The 25,674-nt window shown below is 41.7% G+C and overlaps 1 protein-coding gene across 1 annotated transcript in view; it reads left to right on the forward strand.

The window, feature by feature from the left end:
- RALYL (RALY RNA binding protein like) overlaps positions 1–25,674 on the forward strand; it is a 641,777-nt gene that overhangs the window by 188,880 nt on the left and 427,223 nt on the right. The window contains exon 2 of the mRNA XM_044294718.1: positions 1,079–1,356. Coding sequence (XP_044150653.1) covers positions 1,101–1,356 — 256 coding nt within the window. The 5' untranslated portion in view covers positions 1,079–1,100. The remainder of the gene's footprint in view (positions 1–1,078; positions 1,357–25,674) is intronic.

Consider the following 25,674-nt stretch of genomic DNA (forward strand, 5'->3'; position numbering starts at 1 on the left):
TCAGGAGCGGTTGGATCGCACAGGCAGTAAGCGGTACTGCGCGAGATTTCAGATGGACAAATTGAAGATTCCGGGTGCATGGCTTGAATGAATTAGTTGACGTAGCGGAGGGGGCGCGCTGTTAAACTAGGGTGTGGTACAATACTGCACAACGAGGAGGCGTGCTTGGGCTCAAAATAAAGGCGGTCTAGGCACTGCAGGGGGGCGTTACTGGGCTCAGCGGGTGATGAATAACGCCCCCCCTGGGCACCTTCAGGATTCATTTGCATGATACAAAAATCGCTGTTTTTGGAAAAAGGAAAGCATGAAAAGAAGAAAGGAAACCACAGCAGGAAATAAGGTATTTTATTAAACATGGCAATGGTGAGAGCTTAATATGGTCAAACCAGGTGACAGATTCCCTTTAAAGGGAACCTGTCACCAGTTTTATGGTGTCCTAACTAAGGGCAACATAAATAAGTGACTGATTCTCTTAGCAAAATGCTGGGTCACTTTCTTTAATTGACCCAGTCAATCTGCCAACATCTTGTATTTAAAAGCTTCAGCTGATAATGATGAACCCTGAATATTCATGAGCTCCTGACTCTCCCCGCCCAACTGCTGCTGAATGACAGTTTTTTTTCATATGAATCAGCAGCAGGTGGGAAGGGGAGTGGCTATAGCTCTGAATTAAATATGCGCTGGACTCACTGACATCACGCTGGACTCAAATCAGCTCATTAGCATGTGGCATGCGACATCTTTGTGTGTATACTATGAGGTAACCATCTGTCACACCACGAAGTGAAAACATCTAAGGTACTTTTTAGTAATTAATGATTGTATATAATTAGTTAGATTATAATCAAATATCCACATGTCAGGTTCCCTTTAAGCCATCTACTAGGTGTCTAAAGGTGCACCAAATCCATCTAGATCCTCCAGCAACAGTCACTTTGATAAAGTGGCTAATTTTTAGATGGATTAGGTGGGCACTTGGAAAATATTATTAAATCAGCCCTATAGCTATGATTCTTTTGTATTATTATTATTATTACTACAATGATTCATGTTTTATTTGTCTTTACTACTCTTGCAGTTATCCAAAGGTATTGACAACAATGACTGGCAAAACACAGACTAGCAATGTCACAAACAAGAATGATCCCAGGTCAATCAACTCCAGAGTCTTCATTGGCAACCTTAACACAGGCATTGTGAAAAAAAGTGACATTGAAGCAATATTTGCAAAATATGGGAAAATAGTTGGATGCTCAGTACATAAAGGATTTGCATTTGTACAGTACGTTAGTGAAAGGCATGCAAGGGCCGCAGTGACAGGAGAAAATGCGAGGATTATTGGAGGCCAACCACTAGGTAAGATATCAACTATGATTCCTCGTAGAAAACCATTTACAACAATAAATATTATCTGTAGATTACAGTATTTCCTTGTTATGTGCTGTTCTTTTTTTAATTTTAAAGTTAATGTACATTGTTGAGTATTATATTATTTTCTTAATGGTGTTGTCAAAGTGTTTAGTACTTTAGGATAGGTCATCAGTATCTGATTGGTGGGAGTCCGACTCCCTGCACCCCTGCTGATCAGCTGTTTGAAGAGCCTGTGGTACTCTGTGAGTGTGGAAACCTCTTCCTAGACCAGTGACCATCATGTTCATCAGTCACATGACCTATGCGCAACTCATTCCCATTCAACTGAATGTGCAATACCAAGCACAGTTGCTATACAATGTGTGGCTCAATATAAGTAAGCTCCGAGCCTCTTCGAACAGCTGATCTGCGGGGGGGTGCCAGGAGTCAGACCCTCGCCAGTTACAAATATAATGACCTATCCTGTGTATAGGTAATCCGTATTAGATATTCAGACAAACCATTTAATCTAAATAGGATCATATGTTTCTGCTGATTCATTTCATACTACTGTACATACTGGTTTTACAATGACCTCAATAATAATATAGGCAACATGGTGTTTGCAGACAGTGAGAATTTTATCATTGATTTTATGTCTATGCAATCAGTCCGTATAAAGATACATTTTAAAAAATATCAAGCCTGAATATTGGACATAAAAACAAGGTCTTAAAAGGTTGACTTTCACTTTGTTAGTTTTTTTATGGTATTTTAAAGAAGTAAGAGTTTGTTCACACTGTATGCAATGTATGTTAGTCGTATGCATATGTTATATGGATCCATAGGCTCCCATTATGCCGACCAGGGTTCCCAACCGTACAGAAATTCCTGGAGAGTCTGTAAAAATAGGACACCTTTTTTCCTGTGTCTGCAAAAAATAAGTGATGTGTCAGTGATTTTTATTATTGTGGTGGTACTTGTGCAAGTTATTTTGGTGGCAATTATTATTATTTTACCGTTCCTAGTAAATGATGGTAATTAGTTCTTACCAGTATATTGAGCTATAGACATGTATAATCTACAGTATATCATTCATTATGATTTTCCAATTTCTATCTAAAAAATGTTGGCTGTTCTGTGGCTTTTGGATGGACTGCCCCCAAAAAAGAAAAAAAATAGGGTTGGCAACCCTCATACAGACAAAGGCTTAAATAGTGTAATGTTGGCCTTCCTTCTGCTGCACATCAGGCTTTCTGGGGGGAGGGGGGGTTTAGTGTATGGTATATGTTGTTTTTTTATAAGGGCACAAACGTTTGAGGTTTTCCTAAGTTGGCAGAGCCTAAATTTGCAGATTGATGGCTTTACAATTACTGAATGACAATGGTGTAAGCATACAATGTAGCTTCTGTGTAGATGGTGCCAGTACTCAGTACTGTTAGTTCTTCATGTTCTGCATCAGTTAGAACCATGGTTTCAGATGTAGCTTCTTTGTAAATGGTACCAGTACTGTTGGTTCTTCATGTTCTGCATCAATTGAAGCCATAGTTTCTGGTGACTTTTATATTTTTACATGATTTCCATTGGATATTTTTTTATTTTATTTAAATCCTTTTTATATGGTATAAGAAAACATGATAACTCTTTACTACCAATGATTTTGTAACTTAAATTCACATACTGTATAGCCAACTTATTGTTCAAGACAACGTATGGACTATTTTCTTATAAGATATGCTGTGATGACTGATTACACCAGTTGTGATCAACCTAGAAGATTTGGGACTGTAGTTGAGGCCTGGAACCCCATCTGAGGGATACACATTACATTCACCGCAGTGAGACACATGCACATAACATTTCTCTCTATATTCTGTGAGAGGCATGAAGGTGATCAAGAGTGCTCAGTTTTCCTGGTCTCCTCTTTTTACTGCAATGAAGTGTGACACAGGCGCAGTCCCCTTTTCCTAGCAAAATGGGACATGGGACCCACATATTTTTTATTGGATGCTCTATTAGTCCATCTTTCACTGACCAAATATTTGTGGCTGACCAAAATGTTCTACAAATGAAAAATAATGACTTCATTGATTCTGACTTACATAGAAGAGGATTATTTACGGTAAGAGCAGTGAGACTATGGAACTCTCTGCCTGAGTAGGTGGTAATGGTGAGTTCACTAAAAGAGTTCAAGAGGGGCCTGGATGTATTTCTGGAGGGTAATAATATTACAGGCTATAGCTACTAGAGAGGGGTCGTTGATCCAGGGAGTTATTCTGATTGCCTGATTGGAGTCGGGAAGGAATTTATTTCTCCTTAAGTAGGGAAAATTGTCTTCTACCTCACAGTTTTTTTTTTTTGCCTTCCTCTGGATCAACTTCCAGGATAACAGGCCGAACTGGATGAACAAATGTATTTTTTCGGCCTTATATACTATGTTACTATGTTACTTCTCCTAGCACAGTTTGGCCTTCCATCCAAAATCAGTTCCCCTGTAGGGTTTGGTACTTTGTTCTTATAAGTATGGGTTAAAATGCCAGTACAGGTATAATTCCCACTGCACTGAGATGAGGACTAGCATGATGTGATTGTGGCCAGGTTGCTTTCTGCTTTACCATAAGCACAGTACCAATCTGGCTTTGATCTGAAGAACTAAGCTATAATTAGTTGTGGCTGAGGATGCACCATCCAACAACTGCAGTCTTATTAATAGGGCTGTCAGCCAGTATACTGTCTAGCAGTTTGGTTCAAATTAATTAAGTCTTCATCTTTGGCAATTAAACTTGGGTCAGAGAATGGGCAATGGGGGCTTGAAACTGAAAGGCTTTGGAGGATTTTTTATTATTATTATTATTATTATTATTAATAATATTAATGCATTGTATTTATTTTGAACCCAAAAATATTTTTTCTGTTTGTTTTTATTAAAACATTTTGTTCCATCAGGCGGCTCAGCTGATGGCTTCTTATCCCTGATCTCTAACCTTATAAGCACTCATTATAGCTCAATTCTTATCTTACTGATAAGAACATGGCTTAAATAAGTGTTTACAACCTTTTAGTAACTTAGAGATAAGGGTTATTAGATGACCGGAACAAAGTAAAAGTGGCACAACTAGAAACACAGTTAACCCTTTGTGACAGAACGGCTCAATATTTTTAATAAAGACTAATTGAAAAATAATTTTTAGCCCAAAATTAGTAAAATGCAATCATTAGTGTTGAGCGAGCTTCGATCAGAATTTCAGGGAAAATTCAATTTGCAAAACCAAATTTCCTCGTGCTTCGTGGTAGTGAGTTGATTTTCCCTGAATGGCAGTAAAAAAATAAAAAATAAATACTTACTACGACATTCATTTGATCGCAACGAGCTGGCTGCCACCACTTTGATTGAAGATCTCACACGAAATCTCGTGCATGGTGACGCATGATGTCACCACGCTGGCCGATGTGATTACATCATCACGGGCCGCTCGAAATTTTGCACTAGATCTTCCAAAAGTTTCAAAAGTTCCAAAAACAAAGTTTAGCCATATGCAAGTGAATTGTGCAAGTGCCCAGGACAGTGTTTGCTGCTTCAAGTGCACAGGCCCCCAGCATTACTCGGCAAAGACTCCTCCCCTCTATGGCAGTTAGACTGCCCATTATCCTTGTGACATTACTATCTTCAGTGTGTACCTGCAAACACCAGCAGTGGCCGTGCATGCGTGGAACCAAACCCACTGTGTGCACCTGCACAGTTCAATCCAATGCACACATGCCACTTACTAGTAATGTGCTGACTGCATGTGTGATAGAAAGTCCAGTAAGCGACACATGCACATTGGGTTGAATGATGGCGCTGCCCACAGTGGGTATCGTATGGCGCATGCAGGGACCGGTGCTGGTGTTCGTAGGCACACACTGAAGATAGTGACGTCACATAGATACTGGGCAGAATAACTGTGATAGAGGGGAGGAGTTTTTGCCAAGTAATGCCGGGCCGCCTGGGCCGTTGGATTGACATACACCTCCCCTGGGCACCTGCAAAGCTCATTTGCATATGCCTTAAATTTCGTTTTTGAAACATTGCAACAACAGAAGTGGCAAAATAAGAGACCTCGTGTTATCTGTGTGTGACCCACAATGTGGTATGAGAAGTTTGACATGACTAAAGTTGATGACTTGCTCCCTTTAACTATTTTTGCAAAATAAATTTAGATGGAATAAACCTACATTTGGAATACAAAATATGGAAAAACAGTACTGATTATACATGTAAACTCTTTAAATAAAACCTGCACATTAAGATTTAAAGAGGTTGTCCAGGATTTTTTTTCCAGAAATACCACCACTAGTTCATGAATTGTGTCTGGTATTGCAGATTCTCCTTTTTCACTAATATGTAGATGAGGTGTAATACCAATCACAGCCAAGGGACAAGAGTGGTGCTGTTCCTGGGGAAATAGGAAACCCTTGTTTCTAATCCTGGAAAACGCCTTTATGTTATTAAAATACCAAGATTTTTTTTCATATTGTCCCTAGGAAAAGCAGGGCGAAGGTGTAACATTTCAGAAATGCAGTAAGACAGTCTTAGGCCTCATGCGCACGACCGTTCCGTTTTTGCGGTCCACAAACCATGGATCTGCAAAAACCGGAAGCCGCCCGCGTTGCCTTCTGCAATTTGCGGAACGGAATGGGCGCCGGCAATATAATGCCTATTCTTGTCTGCAAAGCGCGGACAAGAATAGGACATGTTATATTTTTTTAACGGGGCCGCGGAACGGAGCCACGGATGCGGACAGCACACGGAGTGCTGTCCGCATCTTTTGTGGCCCCATTGAAGTGAATAGGTCCGCATCCGAGCCGTCAAAATGGCGGCTCGGATGCGGACCCAAACAACAGTCATGTGCATGAGGCCTTTTTACGGTATGATATGTAGTATACGGAGATGTATATGGTCTACATACTCCCCCTGACTGATGCATCCCTGACTACATAAAATATGGGATTCTGAGATAAATATTAATTTTACATGTAAATAATGTGTAGTAACATCATTTAAAATACTTCAGACATTGTCTGTGAAATGGTAACATAACATTTTGCTTGGATTAAGCGGCTGCAATATGCAGGCCATGAGATAATCCAACCTCATTTTATTCCATCTTCCTCAGAGTAAAATAAGAAAATCCTGTCCGCAGTTATTATATCATTCTGAGTAAATGCACAGAGACATGCTATTCTTCTGCTCATATTTGACTTATTACTGTCAGACACAGAACCCCATGAAATGTATGCAAAATTGTAGCTTCAAAGATCATGGCATCTAAAGCAAATTTGGTCTTCAATTACAATTAAAAAAAATGTTTAACAGAAAGAGAAATCTATTATAAGGCAACAATCTAAGGTTGAGATATATATATATATTCCTGTTTAATATTGTTTTCTGGCATTGGTAATGTTGATTAATGTGTTGTGTATGAAAATATATTCATTTTCGGAATTTGTTCTTTTGAAAGAGGGATAGTTTGGTCCAGCTATCTCTGCCACTAATGAGAAGAGACACATTGCCTATAGGCATTGGTTTAAGAATTTGACGTTTCTCTTGCAATCCGGTAATTATATACAGTTGGTTTTAGACAGTTTTTACCCTTTCACTTTTTCCACATTTTGCTACATTACAGCTTATTCTAAAGTAAAATTATCTTTTTCTCATCAGTGTAGACACAATACCCCCACCATGATAAAGTGAAATCAAGTAATAAAATTTTTAGCAATTTACCAGAAATAACAAAAACAAAATATATGTTCATAAAAATTCTGTGATCTTAAGCTCTGTTTCCATCTCATTTGGGATGTATGTTGGAGGTATTAAGTTTGTAGCAGAGATAAGCAAATCGTTCCAAATTTGATTTGGGGTCAATTTGACCGAATCAGTCGACCAATTAGATTTTTGTCTGAAACAACTAATTTAATTTAAGTCTGAATTGATTCTACCTGAAATGAAAGAGCTCCTATGGGCTTAGGAACCTTACATAAACTAGTTTATGCCTTTCAAAATTATGTTCAAGTCAATTGAATTTACCACAGGAGGACAACAATCACTTTCTAGAGGTTTATCAAGAATGGAAATGTGATGCACCTTGTAGAAGTATCTCAAGAATGGAAATATGAGGCACCTTGTAGAAGTATCTCAAGAATGGAAATATGAGGCACCTTTTAGAAGTATCTCAAGAATGGAAATATGATGCACCTCGTAGAAGTATCTCAAGAATGGAAATATGATGCACCTGAGCTCATCTTTAACTCCTTGGCCAAATTTAAAGCATGATAATGGTAATGGTGTATGAAATGCGCTCAGGAACTGAGTCCGCTCCATAGGCTGACACCCGCCAATAGTTACCAGGATTAGAGATCACCCTGATCCTGATGAGTTATCCCCTTAGATGCAGCTGTTAAATGCAACCCTGGCATCTGAGTGGTTAGTCAGAAGGAAAGAGTTTCCTCTAACCATCGTTACCTCCCATAGCTGAATTGGTTGCCATGGCAGACTAGGGTCCAGTTCTGCCATGGTAATTACCATATTATGCTGTACTTGTGGCATAACTAAATAGGAAGATCGTAGATGGCAATACTTTAGTATTGCAGCCTATGGTATAAGCGACTGGGGGAAAAAAACCTTTAAAAATATTTTTAAAAAAACAAAGGCCTTAAAAATATAGGTCCCTCCATTTTACCTGTAAAAATAAACAATAAAAAACATAATTAATTAGTATCAAATTGTCCAAAAACGTCCAAACTATTCAATGTAAAAGTATTTGTCTTGCCCTCATGAGAAAATAATACCAGAAACTTGTTTTGATAACTCACCACATAAAGAAAAATTTTAAAAAGTCATATGTACCCTAAAAAGGTGAAATACATATTAGAGATCACCACACAAGTAAACAAGCCTTTACACAATTCTGTAGATGGGAATATAAAAAATAAAAAAATCTTTTCTTTTAAGTTAGTAAAGCATAATAAAAGATACATAAATTTGGTATTGCTGTACTAATACTGACCCACATAATAAAATTAACAGCAGATTTTTCCCGTTTTCCAATACATATAGTAAACTAAACTAATACAAGTTTCTCTATGAAAAAACAGTTCATCATATGGCTGAATGCTAAAGTAAAAACAATTAAGGCTCCGATGGGGAGCCGTTGCGTACTTATTATGGGGTTTTGTGTGGAGATTGATGAAAATAAGACTGTGACAAAATCTGAAAAAAAGTATTTAAATGCTTTGTGAATGAATTTCTATGGCAAGAGTAGGGGCGAACTGGTAACTTAAAGTGGCCCTGGAAAAAATACAAAAAGTGGCCCATTTTGTAGTTGGGTCCATCACAAAATACTGCCAACAGCACAAAATACATCCCTAAAAACTTTTACTGGCCGGCCATGAGGAGGGCCCAGGCGGCATCCCGGGCTTCAGGCCACCAGGAAATTTACCTGTAAGGTCTATGGTCAATCCGCCTCTGGCCAACAGTTTATGTGGAACTAGTCCAAAGCATTTATTTTACCCAGGGCCGGTGCAAGGATTTTTGCACACACAAGCAAAGCTACATTTTGGTGCCAACCTCCCCCCCCCCCCCCCCCCCCCACACACACAACTCTGTAGGGGTGATGTAAAAGGGAGGGTATGATGTGACATGGAGGGGGATGAGAAAATGAGAAATGTGATATGGAGAGGGATGAGAAATGTGACATGGAGGGAGATAAGAAATGTGACATGGAGATGGATGGGAAATGTGACATTGAGGGGGATGAGAAATGTGACATGGAGGGGGATGAGAGATGTGACATGGAGGGGAATGAGAAATGTGACATGGAGGGGGATAAGAAATGTGACATGGAGGGGGATAAGAAATGTGACATGGAGGGGAATGAGAAATGTGACAAGGAGGAGGATTAGAAATGTGACATAGGGGGGTGATGTGACATGGAGGGGGTGAAATGTTACATTTCTCCACCTCCATGTCACATTTCTCCCCCTCCATGTCACATTACCCCCTGCTTTTTACATCACCCTTCTTTGTGTCACATTTCTCCCCCTCCATGGCACATTTTTCCCCCTCCATGTCACATCACCCCCCCCCCTCCATGACACATTTCCCCCCTCTATTAATGTGTAAAAATAAACATTATGCTCCCGTCTTCAGCAGCTCCCCTTCTCCTCTGTGTGGTCCTGGTATCTTCTCTCTGTGCTCCCGACAAGACTATGAGGACCTTTCCCACTCAGCCAATCAGTGGCTGCAGCTGTGTCATGTGTCAGACCAGTGATTGGCTCAGCGGGAAATCACTGCCCTGACACATGACACAGCTGCGGCCACTGATTGGCAGAGTGGGAAAGGTCTTCAAACAACTTGTCAGGACTCGGGAGCCCAGAAAGAAGATATGAGGACCACCACACAGAGGAGAACAGCCGCAGGAGGCCAGCTGCATGCAAGTGATTAATGAAAAAAAAGATTCATTTTTCCACCCGCCCCCCCCTTCTCAGCGCCCTAAGGCGGCCGCTTGGTCTGCCTTATTATAGCACCGGGCCTGATTTTACCAGAAGGTTACAAGTTTTGTTTTCATCCTACTTCCCTAGCAGATTTTTACACTACGGTGTACATCTAAAAAAACTGATCTGGGGCCAAGAAACAATGAATCTGTATGGAGATGAGTGATCATCCCTATACAGCAGGGAGAATTTCTGCATATAAATCCAGCTTTCACCTCCTCTAACAAGCAGGCATTTATTAGAAGCAAATGGTTGGTTCCCGATAGTTGCCTGCTCGGTAAGAGGATCTTAACCAAAGTAACCAACCCCTTTAAATATTATGGTGACAGCTCTCCTATAGGTATAGATGGTCCAATGTAATACTAATTTATACTAAATGAATTGCTAGCGTTTAATGCCATTGTTCATCCTTCATCCCCAAACTGCCACTCGCTAATACCAACCAGGCTGAGAAGGTCGTTTTGTAACGTAATAATAAGAATATCAGTATGGTACACAAATGCCTCTTAATCCATCTTACTGTCTTTCTGTGGCTTGAAATCCTTTTTTTTCCCCTGGTGATGTGAAACATAAGTGCAAAGTACTTAGGGATTCAGGATTGCCATGCTGAATATTTATTCATAACCATTCATACATGTTACAAGAAGAAAATCTACTTAAATAAAATTGTTCATGATTACAGAAGGGAATTAACCAGCAGGAGTGTAACATTAACTTTCCTCTTCTAAATGTTCATGTTCTTTTGCAAGAGTAAGGAATCATTGTATAAGTAGTAAACAGATTGAGATATTCCACTACTTATGCACGGCTCATAGATGATACAACAGAATGTTAATAAGCTTCTACCTCCTAATCTTATTGCTCTGATTAATTATATTATTTTTATTTTATTTTATTTTTGCTTTTATTTTTTTCATACCAAATAGAGTTACATCAGAAAGCCTAGCATCTGACCACCAAGGACTACCTTTTCCAATAATTTGTTTTGCCTCTAAGACATTTTCCCTTATGAATCTGCAGAGGTGGTCCCGTAGGATTTGCACAAATTGTGTTACAGTCTGGAGGTAAAATGCAACCGTGCTTTCTTTAATCTTCCCTTATTACCTAGGCTCTACAGTATTGTAGCTCATCAATTTGTACTTGAGAATACTTGAGAATAGCAAATAGTAAGAATTATCTTCCCCACGTAAGCTTAATAACTTGGTTACTATTATAAAAAGTTACAGTGCAGTGGAATAGTCTATCCTCATCCAGATGCCTTCCATTGCCGCCCCTTTGGAATACTGAACAGATTCTGACAACTTCTAATATACTATACCTCTGTAGCTAAACTTTTCTAGTATAACAGTGAACAGTCATGTGTTACCATGACATGACATGTGCAACCACCGCAAAATTCATTCCTAAATAATCTCTAAATGCAATCTTTACATCTGTGAATGGTTCTATTGTAAGATGCAGGTGGACGGACAACAATTAGACTCAGGTGTAGTTGCAATTTACTATTTCTTTACTGGAGTGTATGCAAGAGTATATAGAAAACAAAGTAAAACGCTATAATACGTACAGCACCGAATAATTTAAGCAGTCTCTAAATCTGCCAATAATAGTAACTAGTAGCCAGGGGCGTAGCTATAAGCAGTACAGAGGTAGCAGTCTCTACCAGGCCCAGGAGCCTAAGCTGGCCCAAAGACCCTTGTGCCATATAGCACCGGTATTATAGAGTGTTATTATATAGTGCATGCTGGGAGGGCTCTGTCAAAGATTTTGCATTGGGGCCCAGTAACTTCAAGTTACAGTTCTGGCTGTAGGGAAGGAGTTAAGTTAAGAATTTGGCATGTGTCTCCTTGCCCCTGGCCACAAAGCACTGAGGGAAGGGGGCCCAAGCTGAACTCTTGCCCTAGGGCCCATGAGCCTTTAGCTACGTAGCTGCTAGTAGCTACATTCTTCTGAACAGTTCACTTGTACAACTGGGAACCAGAGCAATTAGATTCTGAAACAGATGTTGTACCTTCCATGATATCAATTGTTCTGTACACCAGATGCCTGTGTCCTTATGAGTCTTATGACTAATGATGAGCGGCATAGAACATATTTGAATTTGCGATATTTCCAAAATTTTTGGCCAAATATTCGCCATAAATTCGAGAATTCGTGATCTCCAGTCATTGTTTACTTGAATGCAAAAATAGGCAATGTAACATATTTGCGGTAAATTCACAATAAGAATATTCAAGACTATTTGCGAATACGAGAATATAGCACTATATTCTACATATACGTGAATTCTCGAAGTGGCAATATTCCCGATTCGAATATTCGCGCTCAACACTACTTATGACTGGCTGCTGCTCTAGGCACATTTCTGCACACAGATTCTCTGTATACAGCGTCTCTGCACATAGCTTCTCTGCAGGCAAGTTCTCTGCACTCTCAGCTTCATTGTAGACCACCTCTTGTCGCACACCGCCCTGCAGGGGGAGGAGTTGCGGAGTACGGACAGAATGAGAATGGTGGCTGAGGCAATGAGGATTGTAGTCCTCTGGGTGGCTGATGCTACTCCAACTCTCTCTCTCAGACTGTGCGGGTAGTAAATGGAAGGACACGCTGAACTGGTGGAGTCTCCTGCTTAATGGTGGCTGAAGTTTCCTTAATGTCACAATGAGCAATAGTGTGCAAGTCAGAACAACAGGAGGAGAATAATAATCAGGAATAGAGCAGGCTGGCATGATTATGACCAAATAAAGGCTCTCCAATACTGAATAGACAATAGGGGTCACATTACAAATACATGCAATAAGTACGATCCTGAAGTATTTAAAAGAGTGGAATTTTTCCCAAAAGGCTGTATATAGAAGGTGGCATTGATGGAAGGAATTCTCCCTGAGTCTTCTGAAATGGCCACCGGAGTGGAATTCCAAAATGTATCTACAATGCCCAGTCTGCAGGGTACAGTCCTAAATCTGATGGCCTTTCTGGCTCAGAGGAGTGGCAGGCACCAGAAGCAATAAACCCAGACCACAGGCTGTAAAGTCCAAAACCATAAGTGTGTTACCTTTACTAATTCAGTCCAAGCATGGCTTGCATAGTCCTCAACCATCTTCAAAAGTACAATGCTTCTTTCTCTTAGAGGTAGTTCTCAGCAAAGTTGCTTCTTATGTCAGCTTTTCACTCTCAGAATTGGTGTTTTCCTGCAGAAGAATTCTTTGAGGGCTTATTTGGCACAGCACGCCAAAACAGGTCTTCTCTGTAGCTTGGCTTGCTGGGAACTCCCAATTAGTAGCCATGGGGAAATGAAACCAGCCTGTAACCTGGCAAATGTAACTATGGGTGCAAGTTTAACTGTTTTCTACCTATATACATAGCTATTTTTGGTCACATAGTGCATAGATCATATTTAGTATCACAGTGAACACTTCAGCCACTTTAGTAATGAACCATAACATTGAGCCTCTGGCAATGTACCTGGTATTAACCCTCTAACAGTGATGGGTCCATTCTCTGAACATAGGGTCTTTGCTGACTTTGATGCACACAGCTTCACACAGCAAATGAGATGCACGGGTAGCTATTATCAAAGTTATGCTTGAAGTCCTGTTTAAAAGGTTGAGCATTAACTTATGGGAAAGCTAGCAATTTTTTTTTGTAAGTGAAGCTAATTTTGATGTATCTCTAGTATTGTGTCTCTCTCTCTCTCTCTCTCTCTCTCTCTCTCTGATTCTTTCAAATCAAATGTCAAAAATTGGGATTCTAATGAAACAGATTTTTTGAGAAATTCTGAATGAATTCCAATTACAGTACAGCTGATTCATTCTATGAGATGGGATCTCTGATCTGATTATGAAAATAAATATCTCAGTATTTTTGGGCAACAAAGTTATGATTAATTGCAGAAGAGTTAATTCTAAAATGACAATAAATACGGCTATATTTCTTCTTGACCCTTTCACTTCAAAGGCACTTGTACAACACATGTGCTTTTCTAGATTTCAATATGACCATAGAAGGTGATATTTTTCTGTCTTGGCATTTTTTTGACTAAATCTAAATAATTTTTAGGAGGTGAACTTAGTCTACAGCATTATAGGGTTTACTTTGAAAAAACTCTTCAAGTACTTAAAGAAATTGAGCAAAAACTATTTAGCTATCTAGTGAAATTAACTTTCAGAAGTTTTCTATGTGCAAGTGAGCTTACATGGATCAGAAATGTACATATTTATAACAGGCTTTAATTATAAAGACTTTTATAAATATTTTGGGGGTTGTATTTGTTTATTTGTATTTGTTTATTTGACTGTGTATATATATATATATATATATATATATACACACACACACACACACACACACACACAATGTCTGCACTAACCAGTGGATTACACAATATCCTATTTCTTTTTTCTGCAGTTTACTTGTCAGCTTTGCTATGTTGACTGGGACAGAGTTAGGCTACTTTCACACTAGCGTTCGATCGGATCCGTTCTGAACGGATCCGATCGTAATAATGCAGACGGAGGCTCCGTTCAGAACGCATCCGTCTGCATTATATTAGCTAAAAAAAGCGAAAATAGCCTGGGACGGATCCGTCCAGACTTTCAATGTAAAGTCAATGGGGGACGGATCCGCTTGAAGATTGAGCCATATTGTGGCATCTTCAAACGGATCCGTCCCCATTGACTTACATTGTAAGTCTGGACGGATCCGCACGGATCCGCACGCCTCCGCACGGCCAGGCGGACACCCGAACGCTGCAAGCAGCGTTCAGCTGTCCGCCTGTCCGTGCGGAGGCGAGCGGAGCGGAGGCTGAACGCCGCCAGACTGATGCAGTCTGAGCGTATCCGCCTCCATTCAGACTGCATCAGGGCTGGACGGCTGCGTTCGGGTCCGCTCGTGAGCTCCTTCAAACGGAGCTCACGAGCGGACCAGCGAACGCTAGTGTGAAAGGAGCCTTAGCAGAGCCTTTTCATCATCATTAGCGTATTTAATGGCAGCTGGGGGCTACACTGTATCGCTAGAGGCCAAGCTAGAGCAAAATACACAAATGTAAGACTATATATGAGACTCTCTTGCCACTGCCTTGCCTCTTGGGTAAGGGGACTGTACTTTTCTGGAGACTGTATAAGTGTAGTGACACTTGCTGACCATTAATCCCATTAATTGCGGCAGCCAGAATATACACACTGCACTACAATGCTGCACTGTCTCTGTAGATATTACAGGAAGAGGCTAGAGGGCATTCCTCCAATATGGCTACCCCAGGGAAGTTTTCAGGAAAAAAATAGCAGCAAGTAAAAACATATTATTTCTCTTTTCCAACCTCAATTAATATCATAGTAAAACTAAAATTACAGTAAATGGATAAGACCTCGATTAAAATACACTTCTATCTCCTATAACCCAGAAACCAATAGCTTCATCCTCATACATGAAGTGTCATAAAAACAGCATTGCTTACGGTGAAAAGATTAAAATCTAAATTTGTTATGTTTAATGTACATGTATATGGAGCAGGTTTTATTGCTTTATTACACCCGCCGATGCCTTCACCTCTGCAAGCTATTACTAGAAGCTATTAATGGTTTTAAGCTGTGACATCAGCATTTTGGAGCAGAATATGTGCTGTAAGCATGAAGGGAGGTCGGGATAATGCCATGAAAGTCATGTGAGTGTAAAAGGTGAATGTTGTTAATATAACACTACCATTCATTCTGCTCAATGATTTATTTCTTCTGTGACTTGACCTTTGGTTTGAACTTCATGTCAAGCTATGTTCTTTTATGGGCTATCAAAATTTGTTTGAATTCTGGCTGTGAATACCTGAAGAAAATACCAGTGATGCACATCCAGCATTAATGAAGTCCCCTTCCCCCCCTAGCGGAGTCACAGCCGAATAGTCTGGATGATAATAAATTCTTAATATGTATGATCCATGTAGAGTGGTTGTGAAGCGCTGGATTTAGTCCAATAGATGGAACGTATCAGTCATATTGTTGGCATAAAATGTAAAGTTCCAAGTTATTAAGTAGCAGAATGTAAATTAGAGGACTTTAGAGTAAATTGAAATGGATAGAATTCACATAACAAAGTAGGAAACATTTTCCAAGGGTTTTTATTTTTATTTCTGATTTGCAGAAATGACACTAAGAGCACTCACATTGGATAAATTGTCCATTAATTATTATATACGATACATGCATATTATTTGAAAAGTCCCAACTTGTTCCATATAAATGAAATATTCAAACCCCCTTTACTAGTCCTAGCTGTTATAAAGTTATATGATATACTGTTCTGTATGAATAAAGCATGTTGACGCTTATCTCTACAGAGTAGAGAGTAACTCATTAGTACAGGAGGACCGGGAAGCGGTGAGTGTAGCGTTTTCCAGGCTCTGTACTCACCACTTCCTGGTCTTCTTCTGTTTGCTCCAAACAGCGTAAGCCCTGATGTGGCTGCATCCGGAGCAGGAGAGGTAAGTTAATTTATTGTTTTTGTCTGATCATAGGTCTGAATGGGGGTCTTAACATTGGGAATCTGATCAGAGTGTCTGAATAGGGGGTCTTATTAACTTTCCGGTCTGATCTGAGGTCTGAATGGGGTCTAAACATTGGGAATCTGATCTGTGTCTGAATAAGGGGTCTTATCAACATGCCGGTCTGATCTGAGATCTGTATGGGGGTCTAAACAATGGGGGTCTGATCTTAGTGTCTGAATTGGGCTCTTGTTAACATGGGGATCTGATCTGAGGTCTGAATAGGAGTCGTAACATTGGGGTATGATCTGACTGAATGGATGTATTATTAACATGGGGGTCTAATATGAGGTCCGATTGGGGGTCTTTTTAACATTGGTTTTGATCTGAAGTCTGATTGGGGGTCTTATTAACTTGGGGGTCTGATCTGTGGTCTGATTAGGGATCTTATTAACATTGGGAGTCTGATCTGAGCTCTAATTGGGGGTCGTATTAACATTGAGGATATGTTCTGAGGTCTGATTAACATTGGAGGTCTGACTGAGGCTCCAAGCTGAGGTTTGATGAAAAAAAAATATTTTTTATTATTTTCCTCCTCTAAAACCTACTTGCGTCTTATGGTCAGGTTTGTCTTAAAGGGCAAAATATATATACATAGTAGGAAGGTGCAAGGGCTTCGTCATTGATGGTAGGTATATGACACAGAGGTTCCTGGCCTCGGTGAAGTAAGAGCCGGTATTTTTTGGGGTCAGCGGCAGTATGGCTGTAAATAGCTGATCCGAGACGGCTCTTACTGGGAGTAATCAAAGTGCTGGGTGGGTGACTAATCCCCATGTTCCAGGCCAGGTCTTGGCAGGCTTATAAAATACAGCCAGCACTGTCAGGTGGTGTGGATTACCTCCCTCTGACAGTGGAGCTCTGGAGATCTCTGTGCTGAGGTCTGAAGACCGTGTGTCAGGCAAGGAGGCCGCCTTAAAGCCTGCAAGTGGACTTTCTGAGGCTGAGCATTCAGCTGGGTGTAAACTGACACCCAGGATACCAGGTGAACTTTATTTTGTTTTTCTGTGTGTGAACAAGCACCAAGCCTGAAAAGTGACTGTTTTGTGCTATGTTATAAGTGTGAATAAACACTGAAGAGTGATTTACAACCTGGTCCTTTGCCTCTATACTGCGTCCACTATCCTGCCTTCCAGAGCGAATATCCACAATATATATATATATTTAGCTTTATATATACACCTTTAGCTTTGATTACGGCACACATTCGCTTTGGCATAGTTTCGATAAGCTTCTGCAATGTCACAAGATTTGTTTCCATCCAGTGTTGCATTAATTTTTCACCAAGATCTTGCATTGATGATGGTAGAGTCTGACTGCTGCGCAAAGCCTTCTCCGGCACATCCCAAAGATTCTCAATGGTGTTAAGGTCTGGACACTGTGGTGGCCAATCCATGTGTGAAAATGATGACTCATGCTCCCTTAACCACTCTTTCACAATTTGAGCCCGATGAATCCTGGCATTGTCATCTTGGAATGTGTCTGTGCCATCAGGGAAGAACAAATCCATTGATGGAATAACCTGGTCATTCAGTATGTTCAGGTAGTCAGCTTACCCCATTCTTGGAGCACATACTGTTGCTGAACCTAGACCTGACCAACTGCAGCAACCCCAGATCATAGCACTGCCCACACAGGCTTGTATAGTAGGCACTAGGCATGATGGGTGCATCACTTCATCTGCCTCTCTTCTTACCCTGATGCACCCATCACTCTGGAACAGGGTAAATCTTAACTCATCAGACCACATGACCTTCTTCCATTGCTCCAGAGTACAATCTGTTTGCTCTCTAGCAAATTGAAGCCGTTGTTTTCTGGTTTGCCTCACTGATTAGTGGTTTTCTTACGGCTACACAGCTCAGTCCCAATCAATTGAGTTCCCTTCGCATTGTGCGCGTGGAAATGCTCTTACTTTCACTATTAAACATAGCCCTGAGTTCTACTGTTGTTTTTCTTCTATTTGATTTCACCAAACGCCGATCACGATCATTCAGGATTTTTTTCCCGCCACATTTCTTCCTTGAATACGATGGGTCCAGACTATCCTTCCAGTTTTTAATAATACATTGGACAGTTCTTAACTTTTTAGTAGTTTCTGCAATCTCCTTAGATGTTTTCTCTGCTTGATGCATGCCAATGATTTGACCCTTCTCAAACAGACTAACATTTTTCCCATGACCATAAGATGTGTCTTTTGACATGGTTGTTTAAGAAATGAGAAGCAACTCATTGCACCAGTTGGGGTTAAATAACTTATTGCCAGCTGAAAGATAATGGCCCATGCAGTAATTATCCAATAGGAGGCTCATAACTATTTGCTTAGTTAAAACCAGGTGGCGACTTTTTTTTCAGACAGGCAGTGTATATAAACCGTCTGTGTTTTCATTGCAAATGGGCATTCATTGATTTTAAGCGGGGTGCTGTCAATTGAGGCAGCTCTCCCTTCTGGCTAATGAAGAGAGTCACCTCAAAGTAACCTCAATCAAGCAATCAGAACCCTCTTTTTTTTTTGTGTGCAAATCTGTACCTGCTCATAGCTGTTCAGGCAGTCCTGTATGTGCCAAATTTATTGAGGTGTGCAAATTCAAATAAACTTACTGCAATCCACTCCAACAATCTTTTTTTAAAGACTGGTGTCTGAAACGTCAGTTTTATTAAATGTGGTCCAAAATCTGTTAATTTTACAAATTGCATTTTCTGACAGTTCCAATAATGTCATGTTGCACATGTCTGAGTAGTGTGGCAGAAATATATTTATTTACTTGATTTTAATAAACTGGTATTAATCTGAAAAGAGACAAGAATCAGCATGAGAAACGTTGAATTTGTGGTGTTATATTTAGTTGAAAATATATTCTTATTGATGTATCGTTCTGGGGATGTCACTAGCGAGACTGTTATTACTTTATGCATGTATTTAAAACACGTACTGAGCTTCACTTGTCAAAAAATGCATGAAGTATCTGCCTGAAGAAACTGAAGATATGATGGTGAAAATGTCAAGCACAATTTTATCAAATAAAATGAATCCCAATGACCATGTACATCACACTGTTGTATCCCTGTGATGGGATCAAAATATTTCTTACCATAATGTATATTCATGACATGGTGCTCAGCGGCTCCATTTACATTTATTTCTAAACCTGATTCCAGGATTTACACTGAGCTGTTCTAGGTGCATGTTAATCAGAGAAATATTTTAGATTTTGCCCAGGGCCACATTTTGTCTAAAACAGGCCCTGCCGGTAGTTAGGACCCTGCTGACATATGAATCTGCTCAGCTCCTCCTGCTTTATAACATGCTGTATGCGGCTCAAATGCCATGTTCAACTTGGAATGTTCCATTTTAAATGTATATTAGGCATTAGTGTTGGGCAAGCATGCTCGGCCGAACACCAGCACATCGAGGTGTTCGGCCAATAAACGTGCAGGTAAGTACTGCCATTTACTGTAATGCCGTAGCCACTGGCATTACAGTGATTGTCTGGCCGGAACGCGTCATCGGGTGCTATATACGTGTTCGGCTTAGTCTTAGTTAGGGAGAGCTGTGCTGAAGAAGGGAGAGATAGTGTAGGGAGTGAAATACTAATAATTTTATTGAAAAAACTTGTTAGAGACCCAAAAGTCCTTTTAAGGACTATTGTTGTATCTGGCAGCAATATAATTATTAGCTCAACATGCTCTAAATTGCGTGGTATTGTTAGAGAGTGAGACCCAAAAATCCTTTTAAGGAATATAATTGTATCTGGCAGCAATATATATTTTTAGCGCAACCTGCGCTAAATAGCTTGCAATTGTTTGGCTGCTGCAGACAGTAACATTATCTGTGCTACATCTCCTGTCTAACGTGTGCACAGCCTAAAAATATCTGTGACATCCCGTATACTTTTTCTGTAAACGGTGTCCACTCCGTTCAGTTACATTACTTTCGCTACATCTCCTGTATAACGTTTGCGTATCTGAAATATCAGTGACATTCAGTCTAATTCTTTGCTGCTGGTGAGAGCGACATTACCTGCGCTACATCTCCAGTATAACGTTAGCGCATCCAAAATATTAGTGACATTCATTGCAATTTTTTTCACCTCTGGTGACAGCGACATTATCTGCGCTACATCTCCTGTCTAACGTGTGTGCAGCCTAAAAATACCTGTGACATCCAGTGTACTTTTTCTGTAGACGGTGTCCGCTGTGGACAGTTACATTACCTGCGCTATATCTCCTGTATAACGTTTCCGTATCCGAAATATCAGTGACATTCAGTCTAATTTTGTTGCTGCTGGTGGCAGCGACATCACCTGCGCTACATTCCCTGTATAACGTTTGCCCATCCTAAATATCAGTGACAGTCTTTCAGTGTAATTTTTTATTAGCCGGTGGTGACAGCGACATTACTTGCGCTATACCTTCTGTATAACGTTTGCGCATCCAAAATTATCTGTGACATGACATTCCGTGTACTTTATTTGCTCATACACTTACAAAACCTGCGCTAGTGTACGTGTGATATACTTGCAAGCATATATATGATTTAATATGTGCAAGGCGAGCAGTAAGGGATGGGAAGGTGGCCGTGATGCTGATGGTGCACGCAGAGGCCTTGGCCCTCGGCACGGTGAAACTGTGCCTGCTGCCCGAGCACAAGAAACACACTCATCCACGATACCTAGCTTCATGTCCCAGTTTGCAGGGCGGCGCAGGACACCACTCTCGAAGTCACACCAGTGCGACCAGGTGGTCGGTTGGTTAGGCACCACCCTGTCTTCCACAAAGTCCAGTCTCAGTAGCCAAGAGTCTGGTCAACAGAATCCTCACCCTGATACTCCATTCTCCCACCATGAAGAGTCTTGGCAAACAAGTGATCCCACACTCGGATCTTCCGAGGAACTCTTTTCATCCCCATTCCTTTATTTGGGCCTCTTGACAAGCCCACTTATAGAGGGACATGAGGAGCTATTGTGCCCTGATTCCCAAACTCTTGAGCATCCAGAGTCACAAGAAGATGGTGGTGGTAAATGGCAATTAGTGTGTCACGAGGTGGATGATGTTGATGAGACACAGTTGCCAATAAGTCAAACGCAATTAGTGTCTCAAGAGGTCGATGATGAGGATGAGAGACAGTTGTCAATAACTAAGGTTGTTGATAGGTCAACAAGTCAGGAGTAGAGTTGAACGAACACCTGGATGTTCGGGTTCAACGGGTTTGGCCAAACTTTGGAAAAAAGTTCGAGTTCAGGACCCGAACTCGAACCGAACTTGACCCCGAACCCGAACCCCATTGAAGTCAATGGGGACCCGAACTTTTGAGCACTAAAATGGCTGTAAAAATTTCATGGAAAGGGCTAGAGTGCTGCAAATGGCATCAAAATGTGGTTAAGAGCATGGCAAGTGGATAGGGAAATGACTTAAATAACATAAAATACGTAAAAATAAAAAATTATAATTTTGATCTAGGAGGACCAGGTCCATATGGAGAAGGAGGTTGAGGAGGCGGTGGATGTGGCGGTGTAGGTGGAAGTGGCGGTGGAGGAGGAGGTAGCCTACACTGTTTTTTGGTTTAAATTATTATTATTTTTTTTTAATTAGGGTACACCCCAAAACATTGGGAAATATAACCCTCCATTCGTGCTAAACACATGTTCAGACAATACACCGGCTGCAGGGCAGGCCAGCACCTCCAAGGCGTAAAGGGCAAGCTCAGGCCATGTGCCCAATTTGTGGACCCAGAAGTTGCAGGGGCTGACCCCTGTCAGTTAGTTTGTGTAGGCGTGTGCATACTTACTGCCCCATCCACCATATCGCACGTCCCTGTGATGTTCACGATCCAATTTGATTTCTGCTCTATCAACTTTCGATGTTCTTTTATGCGCATACCATGGTGATTACGGGTGGCGGGGAATCAGGGTTCCAGGCCGGAGAGGGAGTGTGAGAAAAAGAGACCAAATTTAAGGGAGATAATTTTATCTAAAAAATGTAGGATCAAGAAAAAATGTGGGAAAAGTTATTGAGGAGCAAATGTGGGACAAATTACAGAAGCCCAAATGTGGGCGAAAAAACTCAGGCGGAATTGTGGGAAAAGCTATTGAGGCGCAAATGTTGGCCAAAAGAGTATAGTTGAAATGTGGGACAAAGTATTGAAGCTTAAATGTGGTACAACTTGCTTAAGTTTAAGCTTTGAATCAAAGGAGGTGGAGCGCATCAATTAAAGAAGCATTTTAGAAATTTTATTCCCTGTCACCTATGCAGAGCAGGGCTTTATTCACGTCTAAAATTGTATAATGTCAACCCAAGAATGTAACAGAAAAATTACAGAAATGAATTAACCTGTCTACTTGGTAGAGCAGAGGTCTATGACTGAAAACAATTGTTTATTGTCACCCGAAAATGTAAAATAAAAATTATTGAAATTTATTAAGCTGTCAACTAGGTAGAGGAGGGGTATATTACACCCAAAAATTGGTGAATTTGACCCTAAAATGTAACTGACAAATGTTATATTATTTTTTTTTACCGGTCTAATAGGTATAGCAGTGGTACATCACACCAAAAAATTGCAGAATTTCACTATAAAATGTAACTGCCAATTCTTTTTTTGTTAACCGGCCTACTAGGTATAGTAGTGGCACTATACACCCAAAAATTTGTGAATTTCACCCGAAAATGTAAATGACAAAGTAGTGAAATGATATAAAATAAAACATGTAAAAAAAAAAAATTTGATTTATGAGGTGGAGTTCCATATGGAGCAGGAGTTTGAGGAGGCGGTGGACGTAGCGGAGTAGGTGGAAGCGGCGGTGGAGGAGGACGAGATAGCCAACACAGGTTTTTGATTTTAATTTAATTTTTTTAAAGTAAGGTACACTCCAAAAGAGTGTGAAATATCCAAAATACAAACATGAGCAATTGCGCTGCAGTATAAAAATGGCTGGTTAGTGCCGGTATACATGTCTATTCTGAACAAGGTATGGACAAGTCCTGAGGGATCCATGCCTGGTTCATTTTATTGAACGTGAGCTTGTCCGCATTGGCTGTGAACAGGCAGCTGCGCTTGTCTGTGATGACGCCCCCTGCCGTGTTAAACACATGTTCAGATAATACACTGGCTGCAGGGTTGGCCAGCACCTCCAAGGCATAAAGGGCAAGCTCAGTCCATGTGCCCAATTTGGAGACCCAGAAGTTGAAGGGGGCAGACCCGTCATTCAGTACGTGTAGGCGTGTGCACACATACTGCTCCACCATGTTGGTGAAATGCTGCCTCCTGCTAAGACGTTCCATATCAGCTGGTGGTGCTGGTTGTTGTGGCGTGCTGACAAAGCTTTTCCACATTTCGGCCATGCTAACCCTGCCTTCTGAGGTGCCGGCGGTGCCCCAGCTGCGTTGGCGACCTCTTCCTCGTCCTCTGCCTTTACCTTGTGCTTCCACTGTGCCCCCGCTGTCCGGTGGGAATGGCACTGGCAGCGCGTCTACCAGCATGAGCTTGTACTCGCGCATTATACGATCATGCTCCAGTGAGAAAATTAAGGACAGTACGTTGTCCTTGTAACGGGGATCCAGCAGCTTGGCCACCCAGTAATCAGCACAAGTTAGAATGTGGGCAACTCGGCGGTCGTTGCGGAGACACTGCAGCATGTAATCATGTGTGCCAGGCTGCCCAGAGGCAACGAAAATCTGTCCTTTGTGGGAGGTGTATGTTGGTGGAGTACTCGAAACAGCGCAACAAGGAACACAGGTCTCGCATGGAGGCCCAGTCATTAGTGGTGAAGTGGTGCTGTTCCGCCGAGCGACTCACCCGTGCGTGCTGCAGCTGAAACTCCACTATCGCCTGCTGCTGCTCGCACCGTCTGGCCAGCATGTGCAAGGTGGAGTTCAACCTTGTGGGCACGTCGCATATGAGACGGTGAGCTGGAAGGCCGAAGTTATGCTGCAGAGCTGGACAGGCGAGCAGCAGCAGGGTGAGAACGCCTAAAGCGCGCACAGACGGCCCCTCACTTTATGCAGCAGCTCTGACATGTCAGGGTAATTTTTAAGGAATCTCTGCACCACCAAATTCAGCACATGCGCCAGGCAACGGATGTGCATCAAACTGGCTAGTCCAAGAGCTGCTACGAGATTTCGCCCATTATCGCACACCACCAGGCCGGGCTTAAAGCTGACTGGCACAAACCACTCATCGGTCTGTTGTTCAAGGCCCGTCCACAGCTCCTGCTGTCCCCCAAACAGATAAGTTTTAAAACTGCCTGCTGTCGTTTACCCCTGGCTGTGCTGAAGTTGGTGGTGAAGGTGTTACGCTGACCGGATGAGGAGCTGGTAGAGGATGAGGAAGCGGAGTAGGAGGAGAAAGCAACAGTAGGCAAACTGAAGCGCCCTGCAATCCTCGGTGGTGGAAGGACATGCGCCAAACTGCTATCCGCCTCAGGCCCAGCCGCCACTGCATTTACCCAGTGTCCTGTTATGGAGATATAACGGCCCTGGCCGTGCTTACTGGTCTACGTATCCGCAGTCAGGTGCACCATGCCACAGATGGCATTGCGCAGTGCACACCTGATTTTGTCCCCTACTTGGTTGTGCAGGGAAGGGATGGCTCGCCTTGAAAAGAAGTGGCGGCTGGGCACCATGTACTGTAGGACAGCCACCGCCATAAGGCCTTTGAAACTATCCGTCTCCACCAGAAGGAATGACAGCATTTCAAATGCCAGTAATTTAGAAATGCAGGCATTCAGGGCTAGGGATCGCGGGTGGGTAGGGGGGTACTTCCTCTTCCTCTCCAGCGTTTGGAGAGCTGAACGCTTGCGTGGGACATTGTGGAGATGTTTGGTGACCCAGGTGTTGGTGTTGCTGGCAGATCCTCTGTTTGTGGGGTGTCAGGTGGCACTGTCACTCCAGAGGTGGATGAAGAGGTCGCGACTGCAGCAGAAGAGGAAGCAGGAGGAGCCAAAGACCTTTCTTGGTTTTTGAGGTGTCTACTCCACTGCATCTTGTGCTTTGCACTTACCTGCCTGGTCATTTCCGGTTGTGCTCAGGTTGAGAACGTTTATGCCTCGCTTCAGGCTCTGATTGCGCAGCGTGCAAACCACTTGTGTCTTGTCGTCAGCACATTGTCTAAAGAACTGCCACTTCAGGGAACTCCTTGGAGCTGGCTTTGGTGTGTTCGGTCCCTTGCTACGGTGGGCAGTAGCAGGCGTACTGTCCAGAGGACGGCCGCTCCGCTTTTGCACCCTGCTCCCTCTTCTGCTGTGCTGGTGGCTCTGTGCGACCACCGC

The sequence above is a fragment of the Bufo gargarizans genome, chromosome 5, assembly GCF_014858855.1.
Source record: "Bufo gargarizans isolate SCDJY-AF-19 chromosome 5, ASM1485885v1, whole genome shotgun sequence".
In the NCBI taxonomy this organism is placed as follows: domain Eukaryota; kingdom Metazoa; phylum Chordata; class Amphibia; order Anura; family Bufonidae; genus Bufo; species Bufo gargarizans.